The sequence below is a fragment of the Eriocheir sinensis genome, chromosome 6, assembly GCF_024679095.1.
Source record: "Eriocheir sinensis breed Jianghai 21 chromosome 6, ASM2467909v1, whole genome shotgun sequence".
Lineage (NCBI taxonomy): Eukaryota > Metazoa > Arthropoda > Malacostraca > Decapoda > Varunidae > Eriocheir > Eriocheir sinensis.
Window position 1 is genome coordinate 3724918 of NC_066514.1, and position 22620 is coordinate 3747537.

General features: G+C 40.8%; 1 protein-coding gene and 1 long non-coding RNA gene across 4 annotated transcripts; one reads left to right on the forward strand and one right to left on the reverse strand.

Annotated features, from left to right (window-relative positions):
- Positions 1-16: 16 nt before the first annotated feature.
- LOC126988753 (V-type proton ATPase subunit d 1-like) lies at positions 17-22199 on the reverse strand. 3 transcript variants are annotated; one of them, XM_050847128.1, is made up of 7 exons: positions 22059-22199; positions 14067-14194; positions 12706-12883; positions 8908-9080; positions 6885-7042; positions 4536-4712; positions 17-2010 (listed from the first exon to the last, which is right to left on the reverse strand). In XM_050847128.1, the coding sequence occupies exons 2-7, from the start codon at positions 14185-14187 to the stop codon at positions 1771-1773; spliced, it is 1047 nt and encodes a 348-aa protein (XP_050703085.1). In that variant the 5' UTR covers positions 14188-14194; positions 22059-22199; the 3' UTR covers positions 17-1770. The 3 variants fall into 3 exon arrangements, with proteins under 3 accessions (XP_050703085.1, XP_050703107.1, XP_050703096.1); XM_050847150.1 differs by having other exon boundaries at positions 22055-22140; XM_050847139.1 differs by having other exon boundaries at positions 21980-22093.
- Positions 7049-7732, forward strand: LOC126988950 (uncharacterized). Its single transcript, XR_007742688.1, has 2 exons — positions 7049-7548; positions 7618-7732. It is a non-coding gene; the product is annotated as an uncharacterized LOC126988950 (long non-coding RNA).
- Positions 22200-22620: the final 421 nt, after the last annotated feature.

Sequence of the window (22620 nt, forward strand, 5' to 3'; positions counted from 1 at the left end):
TCATTAAAAGTCAATGTAATATCCATAATATCCACCATTTTATTAATCATGACACTGTTACATAAACATATATGGTAAATACAACATTTTACTATCATGAAGAGTAATATAGGAAGAAAAATATACAGGTTGACATACATAGGCAGACAGATGGACACACACATGCACACAAACACACACACACTAGTTTCAGCAATCCCGCACACTTGTCACTGATGGCACAGCTCTAGATACATGTCACTCTGGTGGAATTGGCAGAACACTCAGCAGAATGGGAAACCTTTTCCATATAACCAGAACACACTTTGAAAAAGCTATGGAAATTATGAGTTTCAAAGAATATTTTACAATAATTATGAGAAAACCTCCTTGAAATACAATACAGATGAAACTTCTGAATTTATTCCCAACCTCAGTTGCGGTTTTGCTCCTCTGACCTGTTCTCTTGCTTTGTTTTTCTCCTCTCCAATAGCAGTTACTTTAGGGGCCATTGCAGCAAAAACATGCATCCTCTCAATGTCACAGGCAGGCTTGGGTGAAAACAGTTTTCTACTTCAGATTCAGAGCAGGAATTTGTGATCTTGGATTCAAGAAGTAATTTACACTATTCTTGAAGTTAGAATGATAAATTATGCCATTATTGTTAACATAACAACATTTAAGATGATGGGGCAAATAATTTTTTAAAGAAAAATACTCAAGAATACATTTACGAATCCTTTCATTAAGCACTCATATTTGCCTTCAAGTTCCTAGTGTATTAACATTTGTATTCTTAAAAATGAGGTATTTGTATTCAAGGACTTAACTCTTGTATTCACTTCATCCCTGTTGGTGACCTTAGCCCAACGTTTCCAGAACACAGAATGCTCCAGTGTGCCAGAACTAATACTTGTTACAGAAATTTGTTTTGGCAGTGACAGTTGTACAGCATCGCAGGACCCGGTGTGATACTTGTTTTAGATACCTCTAACAGCACACCGTGGAATACAGACAAGTACTCTTAATTCCTATGGCTTATGAATGATGATAATATCGATAAGACAATAGTTTTTAATGATATTTGCCTCCCATCTGTGCAGGTGAGATGGGACAAAGAAAAATAAGAGATAAAATAGAGTTGGTGTGTTAAGGAACAGGTGGAGACGGAGATAATGAAGGAGATAAGGAGGTGGATAAGATAGTGAGGATAAAGAAACAGAACAAAGATAAATAGATAGGATAAAGAGATAAACTATATAACATTCCACTATTAGATTGTATATTATATTTTTCCTACCAACATCCACACATCATATAAACATATATACATACAAAAAGACAAGCCCCATCCATCTGTCTGAACATTATTATGTCTTATGGAATGACCGTTCTCTTTTATACATAATCTATCTACATGATAAATAATTTCTATATTGTTCTTTGTGCACACAATAACTACTTGTCTATTCTTCTAATAACTTCAACAAAAATGTGCACTCAGGGCTGACTTCACAGTCATTTAGTTTGTTTTGATTGTTACCAATGGCTGTTGTCGCAGCTATAGTATTTCCACGTCAAACTGGCCGGCCGATGGGGTAGTGGCGGCTGCGGGGTTAGCCTAGCCCCGCACCTTACCACACATTCTCAACACACCTTGCTTCCTCTGCAGCCGCCACTACCCCATAGGCCAGTTTCACATGGAAATTTAGAGCGTCGATCGCCGCCATTGGTAACGATCAAAACAAACAAGATGACTGTTAAAGCAGCCCTCAATCCCTCTCCTGTTGTCTACATGATGGGGATGTAGTTATCAATCTTGGCTCTGTGCTTCTGGGCAATGCACTCTGCAATCCACACAATGTTGCGACACTCTTGTTCCTTGAGACGGAGGTAGGCATAGAACACTCCAAAGTGGAACTGGTGGAGAAAGCCATTGACATTGAGCCTCACCTCATGCTCAAAGAACTTGTCCTCAAGGGTCTTTTCTCCAGGATTGTTGCCAGCCCCCTCAAACAGAGCTCGGTACTCCTGAAAAAAAATTATATCATGAGTGTAAGGAAAAGGATAATGGAGACAGAATATACTTGTGAAAATTAAAAATGCTTCCAGCAACTTTTGTTCGGAATACATCTGTCATGTCTCGTGGTGCATCAAGCAGTTCCTCTGCTCTGGGTGGAAGTAGAGCGCAGGCGAATCAAAGTGACAGTGACTCTGATGACTGCTATGGTAGTGACAGTGACAGTGACTGGCTATCCGATTTTGGAGACATACATCAACGAAGCCGTGATAGTGATGTGTATATACACTGCCTGCCTCGCAGCATCTCCCTACCCCTGCCCCCGAGTACTTAAAGACAGAGGTGTGGCCGTGTTTCTTCACAATCTAGGATTACTGCAACAAGAGGGCGTGCAAGAGCTAGTGCTGCTGCTAGCGACGGAAACTTTCAGTGGACCAGTGGCGATTTTTTTATACCAAGTGTGCCTCAGTTTGACAGTGTTCAGGTGGGAATCACAGACAATTTCCCAGAAGTGCAACAAGAATGTGACCATTTTCTTGCATATATGGATAATAATTTACTGGATCTAATTGTCAAGGAAACAAACAGAAACTCTGCACAGTGTGGTGCTTCTGGGGTGCTTCCACGCGACGCGTCACGGCCACGAGAAAATGCGCAATATTTTCGGCTGTCATAACTTTTTTATTATTATTAGGAGAGAAGTTTTATTACACCACCATATATACTACATGAATATACAATTATTGCAAAGAAGAAAGACACCATTTCCACCTCTTTTAAATGTCTAAATTTTCCCCGTGCACGGCATCCAGAGAAATATATCGCCACCTGTACTCTGAGGGTTAAGGAATGGGGCAACCCTAAAATTTCTCTAGCCTTCCATAACTGACAGCTGCTGCTGGTGAAGGCAGGAAGGAGAGATGTTACAATGTGTATTTTACAGAGTTTTATGGACAGGTTTTGTGGTTCACCGAAAAATGCGCTCACTACAGTTTTAAAATCCTGAATTTTATCTGCTTAACCATTCAGACGGCCGAATATGGAACAAATGGCGTTCCGTATTTTAAGGAAAGGGTGGCAAGTCGGTAACCCTCGTCTCAGTCCATGTTGTAAACTCGTAGAGGTAGCACACGTGCACCGCAGACATGCAAGTCCTCATCAACAGACCGACTTGGTCGGCTCGGCTGATGTCAGCCGATAGAGTCGGTGCATTGGCACCCTGCTGCAGGCCACCATTGGCAAAGGCCCGTGCTGCCCCCTGTAGGGAGGGAGCACTCTTTGAACAACAACCCATGCGCTCTTGTCCAATTGCATTTGTGCTTTGGTGTGCGATCTTTGTGCTTTCAGAACTACAGTGTGTGTTCTTTGTGCTTCAACAATATCCCCCAGAAAGATGGTTATAAGGGATGGCGCTGCAAAGAAGAAAACAGGAACGCTGGATACTATGTTCACAACAGGAGCGGGGTGTGAGCCTCAGTGGCTTGTATGCCCTCCTGGACATGACTGACTCCCATTCACCCTCCAGCTCGTACAATACGTTGAGTTAGCTTCACGTTGGTGGTCGAACATTGTTTCGGTGCCTCAAAAATAGGGAAACTGCGGCTGCTAATCCCTGGTGCAAAGCCTATACCTTGAACGTAGTTGGCGGTTGTGGGAGTCTCCATAACAACCGTAACACTGATTTGTGTTTTATATTATTAATCATTGCTATTTGTTAGTATAATTATTTTAATTCTGTAAAATATAACCTGTAAAATGATTTTTATATTAATGTTTTTTTGAGATATGGGACGCATTAATGGGACTGAAATCAATTTCAATGGGGAAATTTGTTTTGGTTTACGAGTGTTTTGATGTGCGAGCAAAATACCAGAACGAATTAAACTCGCAAACCGAGATATGGCTATACTATATTACACATCACGATCTGCACCCATGCCAGGAAAATGTCGCATGACTAAGCTTGTAACTATATCATTACATAAGCTGGGATTTGACTGGATAGCTATCCATGAGCTTGGAAACAATGGATCAATCACAAGGCTTGATGTGTGATGCATGACCTCAAACTAAACCAAACTTTACATCATAAAAGGAGAGTGAGATTTGAAAAGCACCAAGATCGAGGCAGATGGAGTATGGGGGTTAAGAATTTTAATAATGGGCATAATGGAGTCAGAGGGGGGATGAGTGGAAGGAATATGCCCTGAATCGTCCAGTGTGTGTCCATACATGCATACCTGTGTGTGTGTGTGTGTGTACAACTGTTACATGGAAAAAGTTGGAACATTTCGTTTAGTTGGCGCAACATCTGAGAGGGATGAACGGGGAAGGAATTATAGGAGATGGGACACAACCCCCGATTAATACCTGGTACCCATTCACTGCTGGGTGGACAGGGACGTAGGGTATCGGAAAAGCCGCCCAAATTTTTTCCACTCCACCTGGGAATCGAACCCGGGCTCTCTCGGTTGTGAGCCGAGTGTGCTAACCACTGCACCACGAAGCCCCCTGACTGTTAAATGGAGAACCTTACCGTATAAAATTCTGCCACCTGCTTCACATTCTCCGCATCATCTGCACGAGCAAGAGCTGCCAGGCCATCAGGGTTGAGTTTGCCACACTGAGGGTAGAGCTTCTTCCGGTCTTCATTAGTGAGTTCTGTGCCAAAGCTATTCAGAGTGATGATAAATGCTCTGCGGTCAGCCTCAAACTGGAAAATATGAAAAGGATTTGAAGCTGTTTTAATAAGGATAATGAACTTTATTATTAGACTTCAAACTTGCAGAAAAGGATATCTTAAAACTCTTTACCATCATGCCCCCCCTAGGAATGAGTCTTTCCCTCCACACACCCTTTGCACATAGATAAAATTCCCTTCAAAATTTATTAAACAATGGTAAGCCTAAGTAGATTATAGAATACTTAACCCGGTAGCAGCGGGGATCATGTTTCTTAATGGTCCCTCCAAGCGAGAAGAATGAGAAAAAATCACCCCTCACACAAACCATTTCATAATATATATCAAAGCATTTGTGATCAGATTATGTATCATATATTTTGGGGGGTTGATATCATGGCACAAATTTGGCCCGTTGCTGCTACACGGTAAAGCCACAAATTTTGCCCGTCGCTGCTACACGGTAAAGCCACAAATTTGGCCCGTCGCTGCTACACGGTAAAGCCACAAATTTGTCCCGTCGCTGCTACACGGTAAAGCCACAAATTTGGCCCGTCGCTGCTACACGGTAAAGCCACAAATTTGGCCCGTCGCTGCTACACGGTAAAGCCACAAATTTGGCCCGTCGCTGCTACACGGTAAAGCCACAAATTTGGCCCGTCGCTGCTACACGGTAAAGCCACAAATTTGGCCCGTCGATGCTACACGGTAAAGCCACAAATTTGGCCCGTCGCTGCTACACGGTAAAGCCACAAATTTGGCCCGTCGATGCTACACGGTAAAGCCACAAATTTGGCCCGTCGATGCTACACGGTAAAGCCACAAATTTGGCCCGTCGATGCTACACGGTAAAGCCACAAATTTGGCCCGTCGATGCTACACGGTAAAGCCACAAATTTGGTCCGTCGCTGCTACCGGGTTAAGTTAATAAAGGGTTTTTCATTTTTTTTAAATCTCAATATTAGCCCACAGTCTTAAGATGGTAATAAATTTTCAAACAACAATAGTTCCAACTTTCCTCCAGGGCTCACGTCCTTCAAAATTACCATTGCCCCCCAGTTTAAGAACCAGTGCTCTAGAACCTTATTTATATTGCAGAAGGATCATATCTCCCATCATCAATAGGTAAGAAAATGTTTTCTTACTTTGTTATATCAATACAAATCATGTTACTATAATTTCACTCCTTGTTAAACTGAGTCTAAATAAAGTTTGCCAGTGCCTGCCCCTATAAATAATACAATAAATACAAGGTTGCTACTTCGCGAATTTTTGCCTATCGCAGGGGGTTCTGGAACCTAACCCCCGCGATAGACGAGGGACCACTGTACTTCAAAAACCAGGTGAGGCTTGCACGAGAATCACACCAGAACTCACACAGTATTATAAGATTCTGTGGCCCTGAAAAGACATTTATTTCAGAAGTACTTATTCCAATAAAGGATTGCTGCAATGTCAACAACAGCCACCCAGTCATGTAGAACAGAGAATGGAGATTTCAAGAGTATAGAAAACAGACAACCACACAAATGGTCTATATGATATTAACCCGGTAGCAGCGATGGGCCAAATTTGTGGCTTTACCGTGTAGCAGCGACGGGCCAAATTTGTGGCTTTACCGTGTAGCAGTGACGGGCCAAATTTGTGCCATGATATAAACCCCCAAAATAGATGATACATAATCTGATCACAAATGCGTTGATATATATTATGAAATGGTTCTTGTGAGGGGTGATTTTTTCTCATTTTTCTCGCTTAGAAGGACCATTAACCTGGTAGCAGTGACGGGCCAAATTTGTGGCTTTACCGTGTAGCAGCGACGGGCCAAATTTGTGGCTTTACCGTGTAGCAGCGACGGGCCAAATTTGTGGCTTTACCGTGTAGCAGCGACGGGCCAAATTTGTGGCTTTACCGTGTAGCAGCGATGGGCAAAATTTGTGCCATGATATAAACCCCCAAAATAGATGATACATAATCTGATCACAAATGCTTTGATATATATTATGAAATGGTTCGTGTGAGGGGTGATTTTTTCTCGCTTGAAGGGACCACTGAGAAACATGATCCCCGCTGCTACTGGGTTAATTTCCTCCCGCCTCATTTAATACTAATATCCGATGGTAGGAACTGCTTATCAGGTTCAGATATCCTCCATCAAAATAAACAGGAAGAATTTAACATTAAAAACAATAGAAAAGTACTCACAGCCAAAATCTCACACATAACTTGGGCTGTGGTCCCTCCCAAGTTCTTGCAGTACTCATAAAAGCTTTCCAAGTAAGCTTTGTAGAGAGTGTTGCGGATTATCTCAATGTTCATCTCGTCCAAGTCCTGCTCGCTGATGCACTCCCCGAAGAAATCAGCTGGAAAGGGAAGGTGAGTTTAGGAGTTTTCTTACTCAATGATGCTTAACCCGGTAGCAGCGACAGGCCAAATTTGTGCCATGATATAAACCCCCCAAAATAGATGATCGATAAACTGATCAGAAATGCTTTGATATATATTATGAAATGCTTTGTATGAGTGATGATTTTTTCTCATTTTTCTCGCTTAGAGGGACCATTAAGAAACATGATCCCCGCTGCTACCGGGTTAACTGATCATATTTTCTCATGATGAAGAAAACTTATATTGATGTTTTGATAAATTAAGGTGTCTGCTCAGTGCTCACTATGAGACTAATTTTTAACAACACCATATCTTATCAGGATATGGAAAGATCACTGAAACTAAAACTTGCTGCACTTCCAACCCATCACCAAAATGTAGAATCACTAAACTAAAATACTACAGGTAACTCTCGATTTACGCGAGTATTGCATCCTTGAAGAGGTTGCGTAAATCAAAAACAATGTAAATCAAACAAGAGGTAGGTTTGTCGAAAAATAAATACCATATTTTCCGGCGTAAATAAAAAACAATGTAAATCAAAGAAGAGGTAGGTTTCTGTCAAAAAATAAATGCTGTATTTTCCGGCGTAAATCAAAAACAATGTAAATCAAACAAGAGGTAGGTTTCTGTCAAAAAATAAATACTGTATTTTCCGGCGTAAAGCGCGCACCTTCTTCACATAAAAAATGCCTGAAAGTTTAGCCCTGCACGTTATAAGCCGAATGTACAAATCTTTAATGAATTTTTTTCTTCTTTGGGGTGTTTTTAAGGGTCTGTTTTTCGTCTTATCCAATAACAACGACAAACTTACCTTTATTATTGTTTATAATCCTTCATAGTCCATAGCTGTCTTATAATATGTTACCATAGAATACAGGGCGATCTAATAACTTCTATACAAAAATTAAATCAGTGGAGGATCGCCCATGCCTTGCTGTTATCCCGTTTTTCCGTCGGGCGCCACTTGTATGATCTTGATGTCACAGGTGGCTTAAGATTGTATGACTAAGGAGCAGTACAAGCTACATAAAAAAATCATATTGGAAAAAAATATCCATGTGTTCATTATTAGTTATTAATATTAATGAGAATAATGGGGTGAATATGATATCAGAAACTGTACATCGTGAGTCTTGTACAAGGAGTTATTTCGCGCAATACCAGCCAGGCCGCCATTTGCATTGTTTACAAACCACACAACCACACCCATACAACAAACAGCTGCATGCCGCATGTCACCAGAACCGCGTGAATTGTCTTGCCTAGCTGTCTGTCATATTTTCCTACACAACCTCTGCGTGTATCGAAACAACACACACGAAATTAATCAAGACCAGGAGAGGGTATGCGCCGGCTGCCTGGGATGGGATTGAACCCGCGACCAGCGTGACGAGAGAGCCACTCCCTACCGAGTCTGCCAAAGAGGTCCTGGCTAAGTGGGTTATGGGAGGCTCGTTCATCAGGCAGAGTCGCCGCATAACAAACAAGCTAAAGCGTTTACTGTACATCCAATAATTATAACATGCTATCCCTGTATAAAAGGCTATCAATACAGTTGTCCCTCAAATAGTACGGTTTCGGTTTTATACGGAAGTCTGGAAGATCTTTTTAGGATTTTTAAATTTCCTGCTTGTCGGGAAATTTAAAAATCCTAAAAAAATCTATGAAAATCCACATAAAACCAAAAATGAACTATTGAAAACCGTACTATTTGAGGGATGACTGTAATACCATTTGTCTCATGGCACATTAGCTCTCTTCCCATTGTTGTCTACAGATACAAATTGCAGTGACAGAACTTATAGGTAGTATTTCCCCATTGCTAAGAAACACTTACCTAGAGGAGTGTCCACCAGCACAGCATTATAAAGCTCAGAACTGGTGGAGGCAACATTAATGGCTTCAATTTGCTCAAAGGTGCCGAGCGGGTGGCATTTAGGCATCAACTCTGAGATTGGTCGTTGGTGTAGAGCACCTGTGATCAGCAGAACAATGTTGTCAATCATGTACCTGTGAAATACAACAACATATAGAGTGCAATGTTGCCAATCATGTACCTGTGAAATACAACAACATATAGCGTACAATGTAGTCCAGTGATTCCCAACCGGTGTGCCACGGCACCAAGGGGTGCCGTGAGATCTTTTGAGGGTGCCGCCAAAATTCAGGGGAAAAAATTGCATTAACTTCACTCTCTCTGCTTCTGCTGCTGCTGCACAATTTAGCGATCGAATTTTCAACTTAGCTACTTTTCATTGAATTTGTATAATAATTTGTACTTATGGAATATTACAATCCAGGAGAACAATACTAATTATATGATTTTGCTGTGTAATAATTGTACGGACACTGGAGAGAACAGCTTGGCGGGAGAGTGGGAGGGAGGGAGGGGAGTGAGGGTTGTAGACTGACGCGTATGACACACGTACAGGGCAGGGCGCACAGCGAGTCGCCACTGGCCAGAGCCCAGAATGTCTCAGTACTGATTGGTGACGCAAAGGAAGCAGAAGGTATGACATATCCTCCTCCCTCAGCTTTTTGGCATGGAACATCGGGGGAATATCCTAATTTGGCTAAGAAAGCTATTTCTCTACTTTTGCCTTTCTCCACATCGTATCTGTGTGAGCAGGCATTTTCTGCCATGGCAACAATAAAATTGAAACAAAGAAATAGGCTTCTTTCACTTGAGGATGATATGCGGGTGGCATTATCAACAATAAGACCTGATATCAAGAGTTTGTGTTCCAAGCATCAATCGCAAGTTTCACACTAAGTATACATGCATGGTTCACTCTTGTCTATTTGTGTGTATGTCTTGTATCATAGTGTAACACTGTAACTACTTGAATACATTGTGCAACTACTGTAAAACTTGTCACAATTACATATTTGTATTATAATACCATTTTTTGTAATAGCAGGATCAGTGTAAAGAAAATTTTCATATCTATGTATAAGGTGTTGTTACATCGATGCAAAATGTCGAAATGAAAAAAATATATATAATAAAAAAACAACGGAGATTTTAAATATGTATTTCCTTATAAGGGTGCCGGGAAGTTTTGAAAGGCTTGCCAAGGGTGCCGCAAACTAGAAAAGGTTGGGAACCACTGATGTAGTCAGTCATTTACCTGTGAAATACAACAACATATAGCGTGAACAACTCATAAGTTTACATGACTAATTCATTAAAATAAGGTGGAATCAGATTTTGATGACTGTTTTATGGTAGCAGGTCGCCTGGCGGGTCAGAGGCCAGAACAAACACGTTATCTAATACGAATGGCCGTACAGAACGCGGGTAGCGGGATCCTTCCAAGCTTACCCGCTACCCGCGTCCTGTATGACCACTCAGATAACGTGTTTGCTCTTGCCTCTGACCTGATAGGTGTCCCGCTACCCTCTACCCTCCCAGCAACCCGCGTGCAGTGTGGCCGCACCCTTAAGGTGGACTGGCAAATACTGATTGATTTTCTGATTATCGCAAATACTGATTGATTTTCTGATTATCGCAAATACTGATTGATTTTGTGATTATCGCAAATACTGATTGATTTTCTGATTATCGCAAATACTGATTGATTTTCTGATTATCGCAAATGCTGATTGATTTTCTGATTATCGCAAATACTGATTGATTTTCTGATTATCGCAAATACTGATTGATTTTCTGATTATCGCAAATACTGATTGATTTTCTGATTATCGCAAATACTGATTGATTTTCTGATTATCGCAAATACTGATTGATTTTCTGATTATCGCAAATACTGATTGATTTTCTGATTATCGCAAATACTGACTGATTTTCTGATTATCGCAAATACTGATTGATTTTCTGATTATCGCAAATACTGATTGATTTTCTGATTATCGCAAATACTGATTGATTTTCTGATTATCTGCAGATTTTATGACTTTGCAGGGATCTATCTCTAAACCTGCACATGTCAAGGCATAACTTTTTTCAAGGTAAGGAAGCAGCTCAAGGGCAATAAACAATCAAAAAAGATAAAAAATGCCTGCTAGGTGCTGCTCCTGTAAAAGCAAACAGGAGTGGTCAGAAGAGAGGTCAATATTGTATACAGGGCTGCCTTGATACAGGGTGAGGAGGGAGAGCGGGGTGAGGATTCGGCAGACGACGACCAGCGACGCATCAACACAGTGATGATGGGGAGTGTGAGGACGTGTTTTTGTTGTGTTAGTGACTTACAAATGTAGTGTAGCAATTCTTTCTTTAGAAAAATTTAACTTAAAGGAGTTATCTTTGTCACCAATAGCATGGGTAGTCAGAGGGAGAGGAAGGAGGCAAGTGAGGGGGAGTGGCGGAGGTGAAGGGAGTGGCTGGTGACGGGAGTGTGGGGTGAGGAGGGACGGTGCCCGACGCAGGTGAAGAACAAATTTAAATAAAATAAGAACGTGTGTTTTTGTTGTTTCCGTGACCTACTAATGTATTAATAATGTTTCATCGATGACGTCACCGCGCGGTGACGTCATCGATGAAACTCGTGTTAAATCAAACACATCGCGTTAATTAAATGTATCTCCTTATATATCAAAAACGCATTACTTAAACTCGTGTTAATCGAGAGGTGGCTGTACAAATATGCAAAGAATTTCACATAATTGGTAGTTCAGTGAAAGGCAAACAGCACACATGTATTTAGCAACAGAATGACAATGCAGTCTTGGCTGGATAGTGGAAAATTCTGAAGAATCAATGTAGATGCAGCATCCAGCTTAGAATTGAAATTTAGGATAGAGATTGTAGGAGGCAAAAAGAGTAGAAGAGATTACTGTCAGCAGCCTCAGAAACCTGTGTTTGGTTGGGAAGAGAAGGTGATGCTTGGAGGAGGAGAAATGGTGTTCCACAGAATGACAATTAGAGAAAAGACCGTGAGTGTTGCAGAAGTTAGTGAACAAAAGTTGGGGAGCTATTAAGACACCTCTTTGACACAGGAGGTAGGCGGTGGCCGAACTGGTAGCGTACTGGGCCCACATTCACCGGGTGATGGACGACGCAGGTTCGAATCCCCACGCTACCACCTGGGATTTTTCAGTCACCGCCGAGTGGCTTAAAACTACCCACATGCTGTCCTGAAGACCACCCATCAACCCGGACTCTAGAGGAAACCGTCCAAGTGAATCAAGAAGGAGTTCCGGGGGGCAGCATGAGCCAAGAGAAGATGGCGCCACTATAAACACTTGCCTGCGCCATGACGGGATGGGGCCGAATACCATCCAGGCCCCTCAAGCAAGCCTACCGGCGCTATAGGCGTAGACATAAAAAATAAAATAAAATAAATAAATAAATAAATAAAATAAGTAAATAAAATAACTGCAAGGTCATGCAATAATGGATTGGACCAGATGACGGTGGGTGGCTGAGCAGGAGAAAATTTAATTCCCTCCGTACCAGCTCCTGCAGACTGTTAGCCTTTTTCGTTAGAGAAAAAGTCTGTTTTAAGCAGAAGCACATGAGGTTCAAGGTTAAATTGTACCTATCCCTGTGTTAGTCTACACCCTCGGTTATTACGGCTCCAATTGAATTAAGAAGACTGACTGCCTTGCATCAACTCAGCAATAAAAGAAAATAGTGGGTTAGAGTGAAAAGTATTACTCAAACAAGACTCACCCGTAGGTTATGTAATCGAGGAAGGTGGCCAAGGGTTCCACTGCATGGTTCCTCATGTGCTGGAACTCTGTCACCAACTTGTCACGCAGCTTGTCATCAATGACGGACACCTGGAGTGGAGACGCCTCATTGGCCAGAAAGTTCCCATAGTCAGTGCTCTGAAGGTGGAGCTTCAGATCTGGAGAGAAAGAGTTTTCTTTTGAACACAACGTACATAATCAAAAAGAGATTTCATGAATAAAAAATTAGAGATGGCCAGTTTAACCGTGATAAGGTTTAGTGGCCCCTCAAAACAACAATGTACAAGCACAAACACTTGCTTTTAACCCAGTAGCAGCGACGGGCCAAATTTGTGGCTTTACCGTGTAGCAGTGACGGGCCAAATTTGTGGCTTTACCGTGTAGCAGTGACGGGCTAAATTTGTGGCTTTACCGTGTAGCAGTGATGGGCTAAATTTGTGGCTTTACCGTGTAGCAGCAACGGGCCAAATTTGTGGCTTTACCGTGAAGCAGTGATGGGCTAAATTTGTGGCTTTACCGTGTAGCAGCAACGGGCTAAATTTGTGGCTTTACCGTGTAGCAGTGATGGGCTAAATTTGTGGCTTTACCGTGTAGAAGTGATGGGCTAAATTTGTGGCTTTACCGTGTAGTAGTGACGGGCTAAATTTGTGGCTTTACCGTGAAGCAGTGACGGGCTAAATTTGTGGCTTTACCGTGTAGTAGTGATGGGCTAAATTTGTGGCTTTACCATGTAGCAGCAACGGGCCAAATTTGTGGCTTTACCGTGTAGCAGTGATGGGCCAAATTTGTGGCTTTACCGTGTAGCAGCAACGGGCCAAATTTGTGGCTTTACCGTGTAGCAGTGATGGGCTAAATTTGTGGCTTTACCGTGTAGCAGTGATGGGCTAAATTTGTGGCTTTACCGTGTAGCAGTGATGGGCCAAATTTGTGGCTTTACCGTGTAGCAGCAACGGGCCAAATTTGTGGCTTTACCGTGTAGCAGTGATGGGCCAAATTTGTGGCTTTACCGTGTAGCAGTGATGGGCCAAATTTGTGGCTTTACCGTGAAGCAGCGACGGGCCAAATTTGTGCCATGATTTAAACCCCCCAAAATAGATGATACATAAACTGATCACAAATGCTTTGATATATATTATGAAATGGTTTGTGTGAGGGGTGACTTTTGCTCATTTTTCTCGCTTAGAGGGACCATTAAGAAACATGATCCCTGCTGCTACCGGGTAAACCATTCACTTGTGTTAAAAATATGCAGCAAATATGAGACGGAAACTGAAAATGGCATTCTTTCTGGGCACTGACTAGTTAGCTTATTTATTGTCACTAACGCTGAGAAGTCCTTACCATCCAAAGACTCGCACTGGACAAGGTTCAAGTAGTCATTTTGCTTCAAGATGCCATTCTTGAAGCCTCTCACAAGACCCTCAAGGTAACCGTTGTCAATGTTGAAGAGACTGTCCAGCATCTTGACTCTGGGGAAAGAAAAAAAGAGAGATGAGGGAAGAAGTTCAAAACAAGCCATACTAGAATAGGTAATTGTGTAGAAGTAAAAGAGTTGGAAAGTTTGGTTTAGTTGGCGCAACATCTGTGGTCATGTGCCGGAGAGAGACAGAAGGGGAAGGAATTATAGGAGAAGGGAACAGACCCCAGGAGACGGGACACAACCCCCGATTAATACCTGGTACCCATTCACTACTGGGTGGACAGGGGCGTTAGGGTATCGGAAAAGGAAAAGTTGGAAAGTTTGGTTTAGTCGGCGCAACATCTGTGGTCATATGCCGGAGAGAGACAGAAGGGGAAGGAATTATAGGAGAAGGGAACAGACCCCAGGAGACGGGACACAACCTCCGATTAATACCTGGTACCCATTCACTGCTGAGTGGACAGGGGCGTAGGGTATCGGAAAAGCCGCTCATTTTTTTCCACTCCGCCCGAGAATCGAACCTGGGCTCTCTCAGTTGTGGGCCGAGTGTGCTAACCACTGCACCACGAAGCCCTTCCATGTACAGCGTCAAACAAAACATGCTGGCGTCGGTCAACTTTCGATTTCCCGTTTTTTGCAACATGAAATGGGGAGGCTGTGACTGAGTGGCTAGCATGCAGGCCCTGCATTCACCGTGTTCTCGACAACGCGAGTTCGAATCCACCACTACCACCTGGGATTTTTCAGTCACCGCCGAGTGGCCTAAAACTACCCACATGCTGTCCTGAAGACCACCCATCAACCCGGACTCTAGAGGAAACCGTCCAAGTGAATCAAGAAGGAGTTCCGGGGGGCAGCATGAGCCAAGAGAAGATGGCGCCACTATAAACACTTGCCTGCGCCATGACGGGCTGGGGCCGACTACCCCAGACCTCTGAAGAAAGCTTACCGGCTCTACAGGCTAACACATTAAAAAAGGAAAAAAATGAAATGGAGGTAGAACATGAAAAAGGTACCCACAGTTGATTATAATGTATATCTGAATCCGTGACCACTCGGTGTTTGGTGGGGTGGGTCAACAAAACTAACCTGATCCAACTGTACCCTAGCTTGTCCCCTATGCTGATAAAAAAAAAAAAATGTTAGACTACACTCAAAATTTATACATCAATATCTTCAAGTTTCTTAAGTTTTCTGGAGGCTACAAGTTATTGCACGGCATTGAGATAAATAAATACAACAGTCTAACTTTCAGATGCCTACCTTATTTTTGTTTCAGTCAAGAACTATCTGGGGTAAAGATTCGTTTTAGTACCGTGCCAGTATCTCATAATCTACTTTATGAAACATCAGTATCTCTTCATGTGTCTTTTCTACAAACCTTCAACAGTCATGGAAACGCTTTCAAAATCCAATTCAAGGACTTTGTTTTACGGTAAAGATTCGTTTTAGGTCCGTGGCAGTATCTCATAATCTACCTTATGAAACATCAGTATCTCTTCATGTATCTTTTCTACAAACCTTCAACAGTCATGGAAACGCCTTCAAACTCCAATTCAAGGACTTTGTTTTACGGTAAAGATCCGTTTTAGGTCCGTGCCAGTATCTCATTACCTACCTTATGGAACATCAGTATCTCTTCATGTGTCTTTTCTACAAACCTTCAACAGTCATGGAAACACTTTTAAGATCCAATTCAGGGACTTTTTTTTTACGGTAAAGATTCGTTTTAGGTCCGTGGCAGTATCTCATTACCTACCTTATGGAACATCAGTATCTCTTCATGTGTCTTTTCTACAAACCTTCAACAGTCATGGAAATGCCTTCAAACTCCAATTCAAGGACTTTGTTTTACGGTAAAGATTCATGTTAGGTCCGTGCCAGTATCTCATAATCTACTTTATGAAACATCAGTATCTCTTCATATATCTTTTCTACAAACCTTCAACAGTCATGGAAATGCCTTCAAACTCCAATTCAAGGACTTTGTTTTACGGTAAAGATTCGTTTTAGGTCCGTGGCAGTATCTACCTTATGAAACATCAGTATCTCTTCATATATCTTTTCTACAAACCTTCAACAGTCATGGAAACGCTTTCAAAATCCAATTCAAGGACTTTTTTTTACGGTAAAGATTCGTTTTAGGTCCGTGGCAGTATCTCATTACCTACCTTATGAAACATCAGTATCTCTTCATATATCTTTTCTACAAACCTTCAATAGTCATGGAAACGCTTTCAAAATCCAATTCAAGGACTTTTTTACTCTTCAAAATTGGGGATAATGTTTATGAAAGCCCATCGCCTCCTTTGGCAGTGGCCATGGCGACGGTGATGCCGCCGCAGCCGCAAAATAGCTCACAGAGGGTTTAGAGTGGGGGAGCATATTTGAACTACTCCAACCGAGCTTTATGACCTGCTAACATGTATATGCGACTTATTTCTGCAGGGAGGTATTTCTCGCAACACCGGTCGCACCGCCACCGCGCCCGTTGCCAGAGCAAACCTGTTACAGGAAACTCTTGATATACGCGAGTTTGGTTTACGCGTTTTTTAAATAACGCGCGCTCCAAAACCCAAATAAATGTTTAATTTACACGTTTTTTAAATAACGCGTGGTCCAAAACCCAAATAAATGTTTAATTTACACGTTTTTTAAATAACGCGCGCTCCAAAACCCAAATAAATGTTTAATTTACACGTTTTTTAAATAACGCGTGGTCCAAAACCCAAATAAATGTTTAATTTACACGTTTTTTAAATAACGCGTGGTCCAAAACCCAAATAAATGTTTAATTTACACGTTTTTTAAATAACGCGTGGTCCAAAACCCAAATAAATGTTTAATTTACACGTTTTTTAAATAACGCGCGCTCCAAAACCCAAATAAATGTTTAATTTACACGTTTTTTAAATAACGCGTGCTCCAAAACCCAAATTAATGTTTAATTTACACGTTTTTTTAAATAACGCGTGGTCCAAAACCCAAATAAATGTTTAATTTACACGTTTTTTACACTTATATGCGATATTTTATGGAGTGGCCACCAGATGTCTCACGCAACTGGACTCACACGGCCACACAGCTGAGCTCAATTCTTCCCGCGCGCCACTTGAACAACAATACAGTACCCACGCTGCCACGCTACTCAACATTGTAGGGGTGGGCAGGTACTGGTACCAATACCAGTACTAACGGTACCAGCTATACGGTACAGTACCGGTACCAGACTGCTCGGTACTGGTACTAATACTAGCCAGTTGCTCATGTTGTCCCTCATTTCTTCCTCACACGATTGAGGCTGAGACTGAGTGGATATCTCGGTGATATGGATATTCTCTCTCTCTCTCTCTCTCTCTCTCTCTCTTATTTAAACATAATATTACTGATCAAAAAGGAGGCTCAAAATTAGACTTTTTAGGTATAACTATTTGAAGAGAGAGAGAGAGAGAGAGAGAGAGAGAGAGAGAGAGAGAGAGAGAGAGAGAGAGAGAGAGAGAGAGAGAGAGAGAGAGTCATCGAGGGGAAATGAGGGGAAGAGGAGGAGGAAGAGGAGGAGGAGGAGGAAGATTGAGCCGGAAACGAAGGAGAAATAGCGGAGACAGAGAGAGAGAGAGAGAGAGAGAGAGAGAGAGAGAGAGAGAGAGAGAGAGACGGAAATGAAGGGAGGAGGAGGAGGAAGAGGATTTACAGTTTTTGATTTACGCATAAAATGACTTACCTGTATTTTTACACAAATACCGCGGATTTTATCATGGAAGATGAATATAACCTAACCTAACCTAACTTAACAAAACCCTCTGTGAGCTAGATTGTGGCGGCGGCAGCGTCACCACGGCTACCACCAGAGGAGGTGACGCGCTTTCGCAAACACTATCCCCTATTTTCAAGAGTAAAAAAAATGGTAAAGATTCGTTTTAGGTCCGTGCCAGTATCTCATGATCTACCTTATGAAACATCAGTATCTCTTCATATATCTTTCCCACAAACCTTCAACAGTCATGGAAACGCTTTCAAAATCCAATTCAAGGACTTTTTTTTTTTTACTCCTGAAAATAGGGGAGAATGTTTGCGAAAGCGTCGCCTCCTCTGGCGGCGGCCGTGGCGACGCTGCAGCCTCAATATAGCTCACAGAGGGTTTAGGGAGGAGGCGATGCGCTTCCATAAACATTATCCCCTATTTTCAGGAGTAAAAAAACTCCTTGCATTGGATTTTCAAAGCGTTTCCATGACTGTTGAAGGTTTATAGAAAAGATATATGAAGAGATACTGATGTTTCATAAGGTAGATCATGAGATACTGGCACGGACCTAAAACGAATCTTTACCATTTTTTTTACTCTTGAAAATAGGGGATAGTGTTTGCGAAAGCGCGTCACCTCCTCTGGTGGTGGCCGTGGCGACGCTGCCGCCGCCACAATCTAGCTCACAGAGGGTTTTGTTAAGTTAGGTTAGGTTATATTCATCTTCCATGATAAAATCCGCGGTATTTGTGTAAAAATACAGGTAAGTCATTTTATGCGTAAATCAAAAACTGTAAATCCTCTTCCTCCTCCTCCTCCATTCATTTCCTTCCCTCCTTCCCTCCATGTCTCTCCATTGTCTAGTTTCCTTCTCTCTCTCTCTCTCTCTCTCTCTCTCTCTCTCTCTGCTATTTCTCCTTCGTTTCCAGCTCAATCTTCCTCCTCTTAACCAAAAAAAGTCCTTGCATTGGATTTTTAAAGCGTTTCCATGACTGTTGAAGGTTTGTAGAAAAGACATATGAAGAGATACTGATGTTTATATATATATGAAGGGATAGTGATGTTTTATATGGTAGATAATGAGATACTGGCACGGACCTAAAACGAATCTTTACCAAAAAAAGTCCTTGAATTGGATTTTTAAAGCGTTTCCATGACTGTTGAAGGATTGTAGAAAAGACATATGAAGAGATACTGATGTTTATATATATATGAAGGGATAGTGATGTTTTATATGGTAGATAAGAGATACTGGCACGGACCTAAAACGAATCTTTACCAAAAAAAGTCCTTGAATTGGATTTTTAAAGCGTTTCCATGACTGTTGAAGGTTTGTAGAAAAGACATATGAAGAGATACTGATGTTTATATATATATGAAGGGATAGTGATGTTTTATATGGTAGATAATGAGATACTGGCACGGACCTAAAACGAATCTTAACCAAAAAAAGTCCTTGAATTGGATTTTCGAAGCGTTTCCATGACTGTTGAAGGTTTGTAGAAAAGACATATGAAGAGATACTGATGTTTATATATATATATGAAGGGAAAGTGATGTTTTATATGGTAGATTATGAGATACTGGCACGGTACTAAAACGAATCTTAACCAAAAAAAGTCCTTGAATTGAATTTTAAAAGCGTTTCCATGACTGTCGAAGGTTTGTAGAAAAGATATATGAAGAGATACTGATGTTTATATATATATGAAGGGATAGTGATGTTTTATATGGTAGATAATGAGATACTGGCACGGACCTAATACGAATCTTAACCAAAAAAAGTCCTTGAATTGGATTTTTAAAGCATTTCCATGACAGCTGAAGGATTGTAGAAAAGACATATGAAGAGATACTGATGTTTATATATATATGAAGGGAAAGTGATGTTTTATATGGTAGATAATGAGATACTGGCACGGACCTAAAACGAATCTTTACCAAAAAAAGTCCTTGAATTGGATTTTTAAAGCGTTTCCATGACTGTTGAAGGATTGTAGAAAAGATATATGAGGAGATACTGATGTTTATATATATATATGAAGGGAGAGTGATGTTTTATATGGTAGATAATGAGATACTGGCACGGTACTAAAACGAATCTTTACCAAAAAAAGTCCTTGAATTGGATTTTTAAAGCGTTTCCATGACTGTTGAAGGTTTGTAGAAAAGACATATGAAGAGATACTGATGTTTATATATATATGAAGGGATAGTGATGTTTTATATGGTAGATAATGAGATACTGGCACGGACCTAAAACGAATCTTTACCAAAAAAAGTCCTTGAATTGGATTTTTAAAGCGTTTCCATGACTGTTGAAGGTTTGCAGAAAAGATATATGAAGAGATACTGATGTTTATATATATATGAAGGGATAGTGATGTTTTATATGGTAATAAGAGATACTGGCACGGGCCTAAAACGAATCTTAACCAAAAAAAGTCCTTGAATTGGATTTTTAAAGCGTTTCCATGACAGCTGAAGGATTGTAGAAAAGACATATGAAGAGATACTGATGTTTATATATATATGAAGGGAAAGTGATGTTTTATAAGGTAGATAATGAGATACTGGCACGGACCTAAAACGAATCTTTACCAAAAAAAGTCCTTGAATTGGATTTTTAAAGCGTTTCCATGACTGTTGAAGGTTTGTAGAAAAGACATATGAAGAGATACTGATGTTTATATATATATATGAAGGGAAAGTGATGTTTTATATGGTAATAAGAGATACTGGCACGGTCCTAAAACGAATCTTAACCAAAAAAAGTCCTTGAATTGGATTTTTAAAGCGTTTCCATGACAGCTGAAGGTTTGTAGAAAAGACATATGAAGAGATACTGATGTTTATATATATATATGAAGGGAAAGTGATGTTTTATATGGTAGATAAGAGATACTGGCACGGACCTAAAACGAATCTTTACCAAAAAAAGTCCTTACATTGGATTTTTAAAGCGTTTCCATGACTGTTGAAGGATTGTAGAAAAGACATATGAAGAGATACTGATGTTTATATATATATGAAGGGAAAGTGATGTTTTATATGGTAGATAATGAGATACTGGCACGGACCTAAAACGAATCTTAACCAAAAAAAGTCCTTGCATTGGATTTTCAAAGCGTTTCCATGACTGTTGAAGGTTTGTAGAAAAGACATATGAAGAGATACTGATGTTTATATATATATATGAAGGGAAAGTGATGTTTTAAATGGTAGATAAGAGATACTGGCACGGTCCTAAAACGAACCTTTACCAAAAAAAAGTCCTTGAATTGGATTTTAAAAGCGTTTCCATGACTGTTGAAAGTTTGTAGAAAAGACATATGAAGAGATACTGATGTTTATATATATATGAAGGGAAAGTGATGTTTTATATGGTAGATAATGAGATACTGGCACGGGCCTAAAACGAATCTTTACCAAAAAAAGTCCTTGAATTGGATTTTTAAAGCGTTTCCATGACTGTTGAAGGATTGTAGAAAAGACATATGAAGAGATACTGATGTTTATATATATATGAAGGGAGAGTGATGTTTTATATGGTAGATAAGCGATACTGGCACGGACCTAAAACGAATCTTTACCAAAAAAAGTCCTTACATTGGATTTTTAAAGCGTTTCCATGACAGCTGAAGGTTTGTAGAAAAGATATATGAAGAGATACTGATGTTTATATATATATGAAGGGAAAGTGATGTTTTATATGGTAGATAATGAGATACTGGCACGGTACTAAAACGAACCTTTACCATATCTGGCCTTAGAGAGATAGCAAGACCCTCATGAGGTAATTGATTTTATATGGTAATAAGAGATACTGGCACGGTACTAAAACGAACCTTTACCGTATCTGGCCTTAAAGAGATAGCAAGACCCTCATGAGGTAATTGATTTTATATGGTAGATAAGAGATACTGGCACGGTACTAAAATGAACCTTTACCGTATCTGGCCTTAAAGAGCTGGCTAGACCCTCACGAGGTAATGATAATAAGGTCCGTCACAGCCCCGTCAGCCCCGTCAGCCCCGTCAGGAAATGTCCCTCCCCGCTGCTATAATGGAGTATCCTTCGGGCACCACTCACTGCTGTCTATTCCTGGCCTCTAGTTTCCCCAGTACGCCTCGGCACCATTAAAACAAGGCAGCAGCTCCTCCTCACCTACCTCTCGTCCTGCAGCGGGTCGATCAGCTGTCATGTGAGCCAGGCCGATGAAAGCCCTGCCGCTATTGGTCAGGAGGGACGCCCGCCAGCCAATCACAGGCCGCCTTACATTTGGGCGCGTGATACACCGACCACGAGCCTAAAGAAAAATTAGGATGTTTTACTTGTGACAATAAACTATTAATCAATCAGGTGAAGGAAACATGAATTGAATTGAAATATTTGTTGTTGTGAAAGGCAGCAAAGGGGAGTTAGTTAATTACAAAAAATAAAAATCTCCATATTGTATCCAGTTCTCCTTCCTCCTTTGTTGTTTTACTTGTAACAATAAACTATTAATCAATCAGGTGAAGGAAACACGCATTGAATTGAAATATTTGTTGTTGTGAAAGACAGCAAAGGGGAGTTAGTTAATTACAAAAAATAAAAATCTCCATATTGTATTAGTTCTCCTTTCTCCTTGATACATTGATATTTATATGATATGCATGTTTTATAAAAATGTATATCACACACTATATATATACATTCATGATTTTGGTAATTCAGTAATAAATAGCACA

Excerpts from the sequence above, each read along its gene's own strand:
- LOC126988753 (XM_050847128.1), bottom strand. The coding sequence starts at position 14,187 with ATGCTGGACAGTCTCTTCAACATTGACAACGGTTACCTTGAGGGTCTT. Across the intron at positions 12,884-14,066 it reads CCAGTGCGAGTCTTTGGATG|ATCTGAAGCTCCACCTTCAG; the intron begins GTAAGGACTTCT and ends CTTTCTCTCCAG. Across the intron at positions 7,043-8,907 it reads GCTGGTGGACACTCCTCTAG|CTGATTTCTTCGGGGAGTGC; the intron begins GTAAGTGTTTCT and ends TTCCCTTTCCAG.